This window comes from Haliaeetus leucocephalus, unplaced genomic scaffold, assembly GCF_000737465.1.
Source record: "Haliaeetus leucocephalus isolate CR32 unplaced genomic scaffold, Haliaeetus_leucocephalus-4.0 Scaffold163, whole genome shotgun sequence".
Lineage (NCBI taxonomy): Eukaryota > Metazoa > Chordata > Aves > Accipitriformes > Accipitridae > Haliaeetus > Haliaeetus leucocephalus.
The window spans coordinates 341,151-356,607 of NW_010972599.1; the positions used below are offsets into that span (position 1 = coordinate 341,151).

The 15,457-nt window shown below is 51.1% G+C and overlaps 1 protein-coding gene across 1 annotated transcript; it reads right to left on the reverse strand.

The window, feature by feature from the left end:
* Window positions 1–3,942: 3,942 nt before the first annotated feature.
* Window positions 3,943–11,505, reverse strand: UPP2 (uridine phosphorylase 2). Its single transcript, XM_010563073.1, is given in 8 exon segments — window positions 3,943–4,274; window positions 4,582–4,728; window positions 6,343–6,552; window positions 7,194–7,311; window positions 9,503–9,553; window positions 9,555–9,644; window positions 10,711–10,822; window positions 11,480–11,505. Coding segments are annotated over 8 exon segments (1,086 nt in total).
* Between the last annotated feature and the right edge of the window lie 3,952 nt (window positions 11,506–15,457).

The following is a 15,457-nucleotide window of genomic DNA, read 5'->3' on the forward strand; positions in this document are numbered from 1 at the left end:
CCCAGAGGAGCCTACGGTGCAGGTCCAGCAAACACCAAGAGAGCAGTTTTACTGCTAGCCACTATATGCCACCTCCTTACCTGGCACAGACAACAGGCCCTCTTCTCTTGACATATTCAGCAACTCTACACCAAATGTTTTGCAATCAGAGACAAGAAATGTGAAGTTTTCACACCTCAAACTGATAGTAACATTGGCAAAATCTTGTAGCATAAGCCTGATCCCAGCAGGTGTCTCCGAGCACCTGGGGGAGGGAGGTTTGCTCTGGCCTGGGTGTGCATGGTGCAAAGTCAGAAGCAGACGGAGACTCTAAGAAGGGTGCCAGAAAGGCAGGAGAAGAGCTGGTGCGACAGACTCTCGAGAGCAAGCAAAGTTTAAGACCAGAAGCAACATCATCTGAGTATTGAAGCTAAGTTATTTTTAAGGTGGGGAGAAATGCTACAGAGACTGCCCAAAAGCCGCGGGAGCTGTGTATCTTCTGGATTTAGCTTTTGCATCTTTGTGCTAAAATTACAATTCTGTGTATATTTGTGCATTTTATTTTGGTATCTCATTTGTGGTAACTCATTATTTTTAAAACACACTTGGCCAGCTTCACAACTTGTTGGATCTTCCTGCAGGGGAAACCAGCATTGCTTTTGTTCTGTTTTGGAGACCAGACTGGCCACTAGACTGCTTCCCAGAAATGGAAGATCCCAAACTTAAGACAGCTGATTTTTTTTTTTTTTTTAACTTGTCTTTAAAAGCAGGTCTACAAGATAATTTCAGTGATGCAAAATCTTTTCAGGTTAGAGTTGTCTTGTCATCTGTTATAAATACCAAGACATTTATGAAAAAAGAAAGTTTAGATGGAGACATTTGTCTTGGAAATAAAGGGCACTGATTTTTAGGCAGTGTCTTGTGATTGTCTTCATGTCTGTTGTTTCTCAGGGAATAGACTGAGTAGAAGTCCACTTACCGTGATGAGTCTGTGCCAGGTCACTGCAACCATGAATTGGAGCTTGTTATTGATATGGTGAGGCCAGAACGAGGATTTTTAGAGGGATTTTCATGTAACAGTGGAGCATGGAAAATGTGCAGGTCAGTCAAACTGGCTTCACGTATTTTGCTCAGCATAACCAGAGGCTGCTCTTGCCAGGAGAGCTCCTGCAGACTGCCTCGGCCACTTTCCCTGGCCTGGCCAAGCACCCCTCTTCCATGCTCCTGGGGGAAGGAGGTGGATGTTTTGGCTTACTTTGTCATCCTCACCTTAGCATTGTTCACGAGAGATGATCAGAACCCTTCAGGAAATGGAGATTTTTTTAAAAAAAAAAAGTCCTTATAAGCATGATAAATGCTTTCTACACTTTTTTTTTTTTAATGAAATTTTGCAAGTTGTTTTTGTACAAAGATGTATGAAATTACTTGCACGTAAAAATATTAATTTAGCAAATGTTAATGGGACTTCTCAACCAGCATCTCTTGCAGCCCTACTTTGTTGGTTTTGACTCGGTAAGAGTAACAGTTCAGAATTCAGCTATCCTTTATGCCAGTGTATGAAGTGTATGCAGTTTGACTAACAATCTGATTTTTTTAAAGCCTGAGAAAAACTTTTTTGTGAAAAATAAGTTATTCAGTTTCAAGATATACTACTTATCTGTGAATTTTGGTAGTGAGAAAAGTGGCTTAAATGTTAAATAGTGCCTGAAAGTCAAGTACCCAACTGGTATAAGATCAGTTGGTGTGGTATCCAGCTGTTGTAAAACACTTGAAGTATGTGCCAACTTACGTGCACATAAGTTTATGTGCACATTTGTGTGTGTATTTATAGAAAAAGAAAAATGTGAGTGATTGCGATGCCAGTTCTGATCCCTCTGAGAATAGTGAGGGTTTTGCAGTAATGGTCAATATTTTGAAAAGGAGCTCACCAAGGACATGCATTCTGAGCTCTGTAAACTGCTGACTCATCTGACACCTTCAAAGAGTATCAAACTTAGAATGTACGGCAGAAAAACCATTTAACAAGATAATCATTAAGGTAAAAGCAAAATAAGAAAAACAAGAGTCTCTTCAGTGGACAATGTTCTGGAAAGTAGAGTTCACTATCTCCTGCAAAGTTAATGACCAGGACTGTGTTTCCGTAAGCTATGGCAGAGCAAACCTCACCTATCAAATTAGGGAAAATGTTAAAGCATCGTATTTCTTTTCCTGGAGTGGTTTGAAATTATTTTCACAAAGGTCTTAAGGTACATTGCTATTAGTATAGAATTTTCTTAAGTGGACTTTGGACTTAACAGAACTGAGTTTGAATGGTAGGTTAGATTGCATGTTAAGTGACTGGAGTGATTTTGTTTCCGTTCTGGGAGGACACTGGCCTCCTGTCCTGGGATTCCTACCCTGTCAGATTAATATTTGAGCTCTAAAAACTGCAATCTTGGAATGGAAACTAGGAACAGATCTCCTTTTCTTGTAAAAAGTGGAGTTTGCTTTTTCATGGCAGCAAACTGAATGTATCCCAGATCAAAGTGCTGGCAAGTTGTTGGAGTAGCTCAGGGGCACCGTGAAAGTGGGGTCCCAGCGCCAGGGGAGCCCACTGGGGAGCACCCCAGACGGCCCCGCTCTGCCGCTGGCCCCACGCCCCAGAAACGGACCTCTGTGGATGGGAGGAGGTGGCATGACAACGTGCAGTGGGGTGACAAGAGGGACTCCAAGAGAAACCCCCACATTTGGGAGGCAAATCAAGCTGTACCTGAGCGTGTGGAAGTATTTCCAGGACTAGAGGGGCCCAGAGGCTGCTGATGAAGCAGATTTTAGGATGCTGGCCAGAGAACAAGTACCTCGGATATAGCCCCTCGGCATGTCTGTAAGCATCTTTAGACTTAGATGTTTCGTGCTCTTAGTATCATTAATATCTTAAGATCCTCTCCCATGTTTTTTGATACGTTAAAATTTTGTCTACCAGAACTCTTAAATCCTGTAAGTTATTGTTCCAAAGGTGTCAAAATTCATTTTGAAGCAAGCTTATTAGTGAACCTTAAGAACTGGAAGTGATTTTGGTGAGAAATTCTTCAGGCTGTAGGTGACCCTCCAAAAAACCTCTCCACTCAACCCAGGCGCAGTTTAGTCTCTTACAGCTTGTGGAGGCACTTAAAGATGATTTTCTCGATCATTGATGTGTGATGATTAGCAGATGAATGTGAAAGATGCCGTCCCTGGCAGTTATGTGAAATCAGGTCAAGGTTGTATCAGTAACGTGTGCTCCCCATCCCTTTCCCTCCTGAGGGTTCCCGTGTGCCCCACGCCCAAACCTGCCAACCGAGCGACGGGGGCAAAGCTGCTCCTGCTCAGCTGGGTCAGGCTGCACAAGGTGGGCTTCCCGCACGCCAACCTCTTGTGTTCAAACACTGGTAGGCGTCGGTTTTTGCCAGATCTTTAAACATGGTATGAATGAAAGTCTGAATGGCCTTTGTGACAGCAATGAATAACAATAACGGTCACAAACGTGGATTAATTTTGCATGTCATTTACTTAGGTTTTGGTTTTATGCCAAGTGCAAAGGGATCTCCTCCCTAGAGCATCACCGTGGACAGGAGTGACCCTAATGGGACAGTCCTTGACAACTACTGGAGATGGGAGTGAGGAGCGTGCAGTTCAGTAATACAGTCTTAACTTCTGTGCAAATTTTGGCTGGAGCTCTCCTTGGGTGTAGAAGTGTGTTGGTGCAATTCAAGCCATATTGGAGGTCTCCAGCTCCTGCACGATGGTGTTCATTGGATCCGGCCGCCCCACTCAGCTGTGGAGGGTGCTCGCCTGTGGGAGCGCATCGTGACCGGGTCTGTCTTTTCCATTTCCCAGGAAAAAAGGGCCACGGTGTGCCGGCGGGCGTAGGTCCTGGTGCGGGAGCACAGACCCACACTGCGCCAGCTGGGACCCGGCACCCCGTTGCTCATGCTGCATCGCCCATCAGTTTGTGGAGAAAAGCGTGTTTCCCGCCGGAGAGCTCAGCCCCAGGTGCTTTCGGACGAAGGCTGCGATGAGGCACTGGGGCCGCTGCTGGTACTCCCCAGATCTGGTCCCCCTCCAGGCAGTCCAGGAGTGCTGTGCAGACGACCTCATGTACCCAGGCCTTAAAGTACTGCCCTGCGGGGAAGGTGAGGAGGTCCTGCTCCCGCTGCCCTCCCCGGGGCTCACGGGGGGACCTGCCTCGATGCTCTGGAGGGGCCGAAGCAGCAGGACCCCCGCGGGAGGTGCTGGCTGCAGCACCGCCCTGCAGGTGCCCTCCACTCGCCCTGTTTCTTTTCCAGCAAAAGAGAGGAAGGCAGCTACACCAGTTTGGCCAGGACTTGTTTTAAGGCCAGGGGAGGGATGAGGGGGGGATTAAGTTTAGTTTTGTGCCACACGCACTCAGGCCTTCTAAAACAAACTTGTTTTTTATTGAGCCACAAAATTTGTTTCGGTGTACTTCTCTAGTTAAAATCGTTAGGAATGCGTTTTTGGCCTTCAGGTTGTCTGAATCTCGCACCAACTGAACCCTCAGGCGAGGTGAAGCTGGGGAGCACGGGGGTGCGGGAAGGACGTGGAAGCGGCCGCGGGAGGACTCACCTTTCAGGCCACACAGCCCGCACAGGGCAGCAAACACTGAGGACTCTGTTTCAATGTTCCTCATGCCGGCGTCATAAGCTCTTTTTAAGTACTCTAGCTTTTTTTCACTGGAAAAAGAGCACAATGCTCCATCTAATCTCCCCTGACCTTGAAAAGAAGCAGAGAAGTGTCACTGCTGGTCCTGTGTGAGTTTACAGTGGTGGTGAACGGGGTGTAGTTTCAAATGGAAAGTCCAGCAGTGGCTACGTTTTGTCTGAAGCTGACTAAGTTTTCCTTTGAATGATTACTTAACTCATATTAACCTCAGTGTTTAAAGCCAGTGTGCTATGTCTCTGTTTAGAGGAGAAAATCATGCAGGTTTTAACATTTGTAAAAAGGATGAGTAAGCCCACAGGTGTTAAGTACAGGCGGTATATCGCATTCTGCAGGGGCAAGTCATTGCAGCTCCTCTGAGGTCCATAGCGTACATCAGCTGTGAAGGTCTGCCAGCTTAAATCAAAAGAATGCCAGATTGCTGCGGAAGAGGCATAGCCAGCTGTGCAGAACGGGAAAACTGGGGAGAGGAAAACACCCTTAACTGAGGTTTAATTTTTCTTAGGGGGCTGCCATGGATGGCAGGCAGCTGGGGTGGCTTGCGAGTGGCGTTCCCTGCTCAGGTGGCATTGGTGCTGGCCGGGGAGCTGGGTCCTGGGGCACTGGTGCTCCCTCCCGCTCTCGCCTCAGCCCCGGGGCATCGCTGCAGGCAGGACCTGATGCCGTGCTCGGTGCGTCCGGGCGCGGGCACCCATCCCGACCTTCTCCTCTAACTCCACTGGTGGCTTTGGCTGTCCTGCAGCCACACCTGGGTCCGCAGAGCAGACCCGTGCCCGGTGCAGCCGCTCCTCTCGCACAGTATGTAAAGTCCTCGATGCAAGCAAAATGTATACCTGCGGCTGCGCTAACCTGGGCAGAGTGCTTCATTTTATTGATGTTCCTACTGTTAATCCCCACAAATGGCTTTTTGTTTAAATAAAACATGGCCTTGAGCAATACACAGATGGTCGCATTTGCGAGCAGATCCAAAGGTTTATAAATAGTCCTCAGATTATTAATTCTTCATTTATTACATTTCATCTACTCTGCAATCAGCATTTAATTTTGCAAAGGAAACTGTTCCAGAGTAACCAAAGTTTGTTTACGTAAATGTCACATGCTTCCTGACATTTTTCTAGTGTTTGGTAGTTCGGAAGTTACAATCTTGTTGTAGGAAACAACTCAGCGTAACCCATCTGCCAGGCTTACTACAGGATTGTGGGTGAGGGGCTGTTTTCGTTGGCAGGGTGCAGCTACTGACCTCCTGCTTTCGGAGGGTCTGCGGCCGCGCATGGCTCCCGTGTGACGGCTGGACCGGGGGAGCAGCAGAGGTCCCCCGGGCATCTGCATTCCCCCAGGGAGCAACCGCTGCTGGGTGGATCTTCACTCTTGATCCACCATCAGCTACAGCAGCGCTGGCCTTGCAGGTGATGTTACCAAATTTAACTGTCAGATGAACAAGAGACCAATTAGCAGAGGAGGACTCGCCCTGGCAAAGTGCCAAAACTGGTATCGTGTGTTCTGGACGAGTACCCTGCTCTGACCACTGAACAAGCTCTAACGTATCAGGTGGGTCTGCTCCTGCAGCTCTTCTTAGGCTTTGGTAGCATGGATAGTTTTGCCCACATAAGAATGTAAAGACTTGGCATTATGTTTGGGGGGAGGAAGGACAGTCAAAGATCGTTTTACCTTTGTAGAAGTCGTAGGTGCACATAGTATGGCCAACGAGCGTGGGAAGGTCAGGGATCTCCTTGCTGCAGGCAAGTAGTTCCCCTACGAGGTCCTTGTCCAGCTCAGTGCTCCGCACCACCACATCACCCAGCACCACCAGCTCAAACCGTGGCTGGAAGGAGTCGTCCACTGCCATGTTTGTGATCACAACAGACCCGGCCTCGACCCCTGTGAAAAGGAGGGCTGAGGCTAAGCCAGAGCTTGTAACATTTGTGACCTGCTGCAAAACTTCTAGCATGACAGGAGAATCTCTGTAGATATATGTGTGACTGTGGGGTTGTTCTTTTTAGTGAGTAAAACAGATGTGAGAGAATAATTGAAATTCATGCAGTAGCACAGATGTACAAGTAAAATGTACAGAATCAGCACATGACGAGTGACTGTGGGAACATGCCGAGCAACAGTGTTTTACTTGCTTTTGGCTTGCAGAGATTGTTCCCCACCACCAGCTTGTGCAGGCACAAGCAGCACCACTGCCCCGGCTGGGGCTCCGACGAGTGCAGAGGACTACAGGCACCAGGACAGCCGGGAGGATCTCAAAGCATGAAAGTGACTTCCAGTCAAGTGTTTTCTCTTTGAAAAGTGATACCCACTTGTTGTAAATTCAAAGCCTTTGTCCATTGTGAAAAAGTGTGCTCTGCTAAGCCAGTCGCTAGAAGTTTGCTGGGTTTTAACCCAAACCAAAATATCATGTTGTTTGATATTTGGGGACCTGACAAAATGCTAAAGCTCATAATTGCATGACCTATTGCTGAGATTTTTTTTATTAATAGCTTTTTGGCTCTGAAGAAAGACCACGGACAGCTTACCTAAGCCTCCAGAAGTACCGATGCGTATAATAGTAACGTCTCGGCATTTTGCATGGTGCAGCAGTTTGATTAGTTCCTCCTGAAGCATGATGGAAATGGAAGGGATGCCCATCCTGTGCTGTTGGGAGGAGAGAAAAGTGTCATTCCCTGTGATGCTGCGGCAGGTGACAGGTACGTGACTGCAACGAGCTCAGGGTTACATTGTGGCCTCTTTCTGCTGATGAGGCCAACAGCGATTTTTTGAGGGGGGGAGACATCTCAGGGTCTCTCTGTAGCCTGACCAGGTAAAGCATCTAACCCTCTTCTCCTCCCCTTGATGCTTTTAAGGCTCTTCTTATTGATAGAGCTGGCATTCATCCCTGGGGACCAGTACGTCAGCCCCCAGGAGATGGGGTCTCTCCTTCAAGAAAGGTCTTTCCACAAACGCATCCTGATGGCTGAATGCTCCAAGACCTTCCCCTTGTTTTGCCCGTCCTTACGCCACATGCTGACTTCCATTCTTTGTCATGTCCTGCTCGTACTCTTGGAGTGGCGAATTTCAGTGAGGATAACCAGAGCCTCCGCTCCTCTGGGTGCCTCCCAGCCCCTCCTCGCCCCACGCCGGAGCACCTCCTCCTGCGTCGCTGGGCACGAAGGACAATGGATGCGTTCGTGCCCCTCGGCGAGGACCGGTTTCGGGGTCAGGCGTTTGCCGCATGGAGCCTCGCGCCGTGCAGGGCGCCTGTCCTGCCTCCTGGCTCGCGTTGCCCACCCCGGTGTCCCTCCGTCCCCAGCGCCTGCCTGGCTGCCCGCAGGCTCTCCCCTTCGCTGGTGCTGGCCCGTTCCCCGTCCTCTGCCGCGGCTCGTGGTAGCCCACTGCCCTGTCTCCGCTGCCGCTCCTCTGGGCTGGCAGATGTGTTGCAAATCTCGAGCTACCGAGGCTGCCTCTGCTTTCTGCCCAGCGCTCCCTCACATGATCCTCTTAGTTTTCTGCTCCATCACTCAACCGACGCCTTTTTCTCGGCTTTACCTTTAAAAAACAAAAGGTGTCTGGTGGTGTGGGGTTTGTTTTTTCCCACGAAAAACGCCTCACTTTTTTTGGTTTTGCTATCGTGTTCAAAAACCTGAAGGAAGCGTGTGTAAAGAAGCATAGTTAATTTAACATACGCAGTCAGTTCTCTTTTGCTTTGTCTCTTTTCATTTGGCTGTGAGACTGATGGTCTATTAGGCTTGTATCATGTTTTAAATATGAAAACTTTTTGCATGTTGTTATTCTGGAACATCAGCCTGACTTATTTGCCAAATGCCTAAAAAATTTATTCTCATTGTAAATATTCAAAGCAGGAAACTGTGTTCCTGCCTCCGGTATGTTTGAGTTCATTTGTGTTTCTAAGCAACTTGCAAAAATGTGATGTTGGCAGCTTCTCTGCACGCAGCATTTTGGGGGAGGCTCGCTGCATGCTCTGCCCTGCGTCCCCTCGCAGGGATGAGCCTGGGGGTCGATGGCTTCTGCATTGGCACAAAACTGGTGCATGGCCAAGAGCTCAGCGTAAGCTTTTCTTCTAGCTGTGTCATAACTGCTGCCAGACTGGGGAATAGCAAAACTTGTGGGTTTCTTTCCCCTTGGATCCTGGCAGAATTGATTCCCTCGGGCTTTTCAATCAGTCAGATTTGGGTTGGTTTTGTCAGAGGGACCAAACGTGATCTCTGTTGTGTGAGTGACACTGTCTCCTCTGAATCAGATTTAAGATTAATCTTGTGCCTGAAGAAATGACAGCAGGACCAAGCCTTTGGGTATGAGCACTCACCAGCACAGCCTGTATTTTTTTTTCCTTTGTGCAGTGCCAAAAACTGTGCTTTTAAAGAATAATTAATAATAAAGCAAGGTTTTTACTTTAGAGCTCATGTCAATGTAATACTTCCAGCAATATTTCATAGTTCATGCATGGTGGGAAGTGGTCTTTGCCTCTCAAATTGCCAGGCTGCTGAGCTGAGCAAAACACATGCATGTTCATTTTTAATACAATGCTTCTAAAACTGAACATGTAGGGTGCTGAGAAATACCATTCAAACAGAAGCAGCTTTACCATGGCTAAAAGGTTGCACTGGTGGTAATGGCTGAAAAGTGAAAAGAGGAAAAAAACCTGCCGGTGGGTGTTGCAGGAGGGAGAGGTCATGCCAGCCGCCCTCCCTGCTGCTGGAGGAGATGGGTCCCCCGTGCCAGCCCACTTGGGACCACAGCGGCAGCAGCAGACCCCGGGGCAGGGGCTGCCATGAGTGCCTGGGATGGAAAACTTGTGCGGTGCGGTCCAGCACGGCACAGTACTTACGCTGATGGAGAGCACCGGTCCATCCCTGCGCGGATGTCTGCCAGGTCCTCCCCGTCTCGCCCACCAGTCCCAGCTGCTTGTGCATGAACTGGGCAAATGCCCTCATCCTGTTTGGGCTGCTGCCAACGCAGACAAGCTGGATGTGAAATAGGTATGTGTTGGTACATTTTAGCTAAAATTGGTGCCAAGATTCAGTCTTAATGTGGCAGTGGCGGGCTGTGCCAGACAGGTCTCCCCAGAGAGCGCAGCGGGATGCTGCTTCCTCGCAGGCAGTCAAGGGACATCAGAACAACCAAGGGTCTCAAAAACAGGAGTTAACAGTAAAACCAAGCTGTTACTCCTTTAGGGTTGTGACTATGCTAGGTCCAGACAGCTGTACAGCTGCACATACTTGGGTATCAGTCCCAGGCCAAGAAAATCTAAACTAATTCAGCAAATTTAAGCTGTTAGTATTCCTACTGACAGCAAAGCAAAACCAGATGTTAGAGTAGCTCATCGTTTAATTTATTCTATCAACAGTGCTGACTGCAATTAATGAGCACTGCTGATGACACAGGGGCCGTAAAGTCAGGGAGGAAAAAGGACAAATTTTACATATTAAAGGAAAAAAATGCTCCCCGAACGTAGGAGGGGGACCCACAAGCAGCTGCAAGGGCAGTGCTGCTGATCCGGCTGCCAGCAGCGCAGCGGAGCAGGAGCCCACGCGTGGCAGGGCTGTGCCAGGCTGCTTCAGCCCTGGGGCACCGCGGCTCTTCCCCTGCACTGCTGGGGAAATTCTCCAGTTAAAAATGGAAGAGGATGCAGTCATGACGGGCTGGTTTTGACAGCAGGTCTCTGCCAAAAATACAACATCCTCTTTCCGTTGTCTCCAGTAGATGATGATCAGATGCTTTGGACAAATGCTTCCTCTGTCTGTCCTCCAACATGGGACCAATATAAAATCAGGTTTTACGGAACTACAGGGTTTTAGAAGGATAATTTGCTATTGGGACTTCTGCCCAAAAACAAGCAAGGATAGATGACCTCCCTGCCCAGCCTGCCCTGGGTCACTGAGTCCCTTTGCCAAGCAGCTGGACCCTGTCCCCAGCGGGAGCGCCCGCAGCAGTGGGACCCCGGCATGGGACGGCAGAGCTGTGGGACGAGGGGCTGGAGAGCCCTGCGGGGCTGGGACCTGCTGCCTTGCTTTTTTACCTGCTATTTATCTTTATGTCCCCAAACATAGCTGGCAGGTTGTGCATCTTCGTTCCCAAGTCCAAATGATACAGAACGTTCTCTTCCATCAAGTCCAAATGCGGGTTTTTAAAGTGGACAAGCCCACTGCTGCGGGGAGACGAGGTGAAGATGGGTCAAGGGCACTGGGCAGTGCCTGCAGGAACAGGGACGGGGCAGGACGGAGTATGGGGTGGCCTGGGAGCCCTGCGAAGGGCACGCACAGCCCTGGTGTCAGGGAAGGGATGGGACAGGGACGAGCCAGCTCTGCGTGGTGTCCGGGGTGGCTGCCTTTCTGTCAGAGCCCTGCTGTCACATGAGCTGTCCTCCTCCTTACATCCACCGCTGTTGGTAACCTTTTCGACATCTCTTTATTATGTCAACGTATTCAGCAAAAAATGTTTCTCAGTATTTATCATCAATTTTGTCAATGGCAACCTTATCTCTTTCTTTCATATAATTCTGCCAGAAATATCTAGCGGGTAATGTACTTAGCTATTTTGTATGTGACAGCTTATTAAGCTCTTAGCAAATCAGGATTTTATATTTATATTGTCCCAAATAACTGCCTAGCAGTACAAGTGCAAATTAAATGCAGATTCTGCAGACAGCAGGGGGCCAGTTTGCCTTTCCTTTCCACCTGCTCTAATAGACGGAAAGCAACTAAGTAACAATACAAGTCAATTTTATAAATAAGGCTTAAACAAAACGCAGAGATCATTTTTCTTGTCTTATTAAAACAAATTGGAACCCTCCCCTGTTACTCACCCAGAGTAATCTGTTGTTTTGGTCATAGCGGCTCTACCAGTCAGCTGAAAGTGATACTCCGCAGAAACAGTAAAGAAAACACCCGACTATTTCTTCAGCTGTTGGGTTTTGGAGCTCAGAAGAGGTTTTGAGGGGCTCTGCAGGGGGTTAAATACCCTCTCTGGCTTTGTGCGGCTCCCAAGATCAACAGCGGCGGTCTCCCCCTCCGCCCGCTCTCCTTTGCCCCGTCGGGTGCCAGAGGTTCCTCCCCAGGGCTGGCGCCGTGGCTGGTCCCACGCTGGCTGTTTTGGCAGCTGTGGCACCGAGAGCCTTGACTCGCCTTCCGCCACCGCGATCAGGCGGCGAGGGCCGGGGCCGGTGAGGTCCGCTCGCCCTCTGGCCGGCAGGGTCGGCACACGTGCCCGCCGTCTCCGGCGACGGCTTCGTGCCGAGGGCTTGTCCGAGTTCGCCGCCACGGCGCTCCTCGCCCGGGCTCTGGGCCCTGGGGATCGAAACGCCGCTCCTGCCCCACGTGCCGGCTTCAGGCCGTGCCTTTGGCCCTGTCCGGTGCAAATTTGAAACTGCTCTGCGTTTCTCTCAGGTGCAGAAGAAAGAGTTAATGCCGTGGTGAACCTCCGCAGGCTCTGCGAAGGGGCGGCTGTGCCGCAGCCCCCCGGCTCGGCACCATGGCTCCCAGCCGCGGCAGCCCCAGAGCAGCTGCCTCGCACCCGGCGCTCAGGGGCCGCGGGCGTCCGCGTGGCGTCAGCCTGCCAGGGTGCTCGGGGGGGACACGGCTCGGAGGGGGGGACGGGCTCCAGGGCTTGGGCTCGGCACGCTTGGCTCCCCAGCCCCGGGCAGCCTGTCTGAGCGTGGGGTCAACGGCGGCTGGGACGCCTTTTGAGCTGTTGTGGTCGTCCCGGGTGGCCCAGAAAACTGAGATAAGCATCGAGAGGCGGATGTGCCCATTCCCACCTATCCCCGTTTTTACCCTCGTGGCTCTTAACACAAAAAAGTGACGTGCGGTAGGTTTGTTTCTCTCGCTGGCTAAGCTCCCCAGAAGGCAGCACTGCCGAGTACCACAGCGGTGCCCAGGTACGGCGACAGACGGGGATCAGCTACCGCCGCCCAGAAGCAGATCCTGAAGTGACCAGTCCTGGCCTGGAGAGGCTGATGGCACACCCCGCTGCCTGCTGCCCCCGGGGCCGCGGAGCGTGCGATGGGAGATGGGGCAGGTCCTGGGGTGCTGGACGGGGCCTGGGGAGCAGCCAGCACAGCCCCTGCTCACGGCTCAGACCGAAGGGCAGCACTGCTTCGGCCAGGCTGGGTCCCCCCCTGCTCGCAGCGTGAGCCGCAGGACGCCGAGCGAGGCTGCGGGCGCTGGGTCTCCGCCTCGGCGCTTCCCAGGTTTGTCTCGTCAGCAGCAAGCTGCTGTTTGAGACAGATGTGCACGAGCGTCCTGTGCTTCAGGATCGGGAGAAGACTGGAGATACTGGTCCTGCTGCCTGTCCTGACACGACGCGAGACGTTGCGTTGCCCTGTAAGATATTTTAGGCAGAGGCTGGAGGGGCGGGATCTGGCATTTGCTATTGGCCTCTGGGAATGGTAGATGAAAGCTCTGGTTAATTAGATAAGTGCTAGGTAATTAATTACCATGGTGAACTGAACCAATAAACACGTCTGATTTCAGTGCAGATTTTGTCAGCTGATGCTTTTGATCTGCTGCCGTCTCGGACCACTTTGCTGTGATTTATGTGATCGCCACCGCAGGCCCCCCGACTGTTATGGCAAATGCTCGTCCTAGCAGCAAACTGCAGAGAAACACGAAGAGTCTGCAGAAGCAGCCAGTGCGCTCATTACAGCCTCTGGGCAGCCTTAATTGCCTGCAGAGGTTTTTATTATTTTGGTTTTCCAGTTTTGACAACTTTTGTCATCGGAGCCACGCAAACACGGCAGGGCCTGGCCAGCCATGCACTTTGCAGACTGAACTGTTCAGATGTGGGCTGGGGGCCAGGCGTCCTCGGGGTGCTGGTGGGCTCCTGCGCCCAGGACCCCGGCCTGACCACCCCTCTGCACCCGGCCAGGGATGGCCGAGCAGCCTGGGTTGCCTCCCCCAGGGGAGCGGGTGCCCGCCGTGCCCCTGGTTCAGCAGCTGGTCACTGGCCATGCCTGCACCTCCGGGTCCTGGGCTGAGTGCCGGGCTTGTGACACTGGGCAACTGCAATCCAGAGTTAGACCCAGATCAGCACAAAATCCCCATGTCGGCCAGGTGCTTGACTGTGACAGGCGGCTCTTCTGCGTCTGGGGCTGTGAGGTGTCCTGCGAGGCCGGGGGATGAGGCTGCCAGGCTCACCACCCTGCTCCTGCTCCCCCCCCCTCTTGCTGCCATGGCACCCCCCATCTTTTGGACTGGTACTTAACGATGGCTTTGGCTTCTTTCAAAGAGATTTGCAAGGCCCCCTCCTTCCAGATGCCTTTACCCTTCGTGCATGATGGTTTTCTTCTTACCCATTTAGCCGGTTAATAAGCACTAAAAATAAATGAAAGAAAAATCAAAGCACAAGTGCCATCCATTCAAAGCTGCAGCCCTAGTTAAAAACATATTGTGTGTGGCCGCTTGCAGCATAGCATCCAGGCAGTAACGAGGTCCTGTTTCGCTAACAGGGCAGGGAAGGTAATTGCTGTAACTGAGGCAGCCTTTTGCTGGGCAAATACACGTCCAAACCCTTAAAATTGCAAAACACCATCTGAAAGCAAATAAGCACTACAAATCAGTGGTACAGAAAAGTGTAAACTGGGTATCTTGGCCAAGACAGGGTCAGGATAGATCTGAGGAGGGATGGGAGCAGAGCCCTTATGGGTATTTCAGACTTGCTGGAGTTGTACCAAAGTCAGGCTGGAATGATTTCTCTGCTCTGATGAAGTTCTCCCCTCCCTGGATGCTGTTAACATATGCCTGCCAAAGATGACTTATTACTGATGCTCCACAGCACTCCTGAAGAATAAGGATCTGGAGCCTCTTTTTCCTTTTAGAGTGCACCAGATTGCACCATGAGGTACACAGAGAAAAGCTTCCTTGGGGCTGCACGTACATCTTCCTCCTGCAGCCTTGAACTGCCTAAGTCACTCAGTGCAATTGCTCTATTTTTCAGCGTAAAGCTCAATGTTTCAGGCACATTGCAGTTAATTCAGTGATTGTCATGCAGATCTTTACAGTTTTGTCCAATTAGCATTACTTGATTTAGAGAATGCAATAGAAAGGTTTGCTACTTGCAAATGGCAGCTGTAAACGCTTTGGGGGAGGTGAGATCGCGGTTTAGGCTTCCCACGGGTTCGCCTTTGCCTGCTTCCCTGGGTGCGCACTTGTTTGGTGGAGGGAAACGAGGTTCCCCTGCCCCACGCCTGCCTTTCGCATCCCTTGCTCCCCGACAGAAACGCCTTCCCTGCCGGAGCCCCAGGAGGCACAGAGCTGGGAGGGAGCACTGGCTCTGCCCTGCCTGTGTGCCATGAGCCACGCAGCCGCACGAGTGCGGATGGGCTGAAGCCAGGGCAGTTACCCAGCCATCGTTAAGAGACTAATTTGGCACGCACGGGGCCCATATTATTGTTGTTGATGCACGAAGGAGAAGGAACAGCTTGTGCGTCGAGCCCAGATGAGTCCGTGGGATGAGTGGGCACAAAAATCACCTGCTTGCAAAGGGAGCGCAGCTGATAGGGAAGGAATGGCACAAGTCCTCACCCTGCTCTATCGTTTTCCAGTGGTTCCAACACGGACTTGCAATCCCCAGCCCCAAGGGGATGAGGAGGAGGAGGGACCTTGGTCTCGCTTCGGCACAGCGGCGTCTTGGCCCCACGAATTCCGGCTCTGCAGCGGGCTGAGCCCATCCGCAGGCGCTCTGCGACTCGCAGGGCATGACTGGACAGGGGCTTCATCGGGGAGCAAGTATTCAGCGGTGCTGGAGGGAAAGGCGGGATTTGGCAGAATGGTGGATGGACGGATGG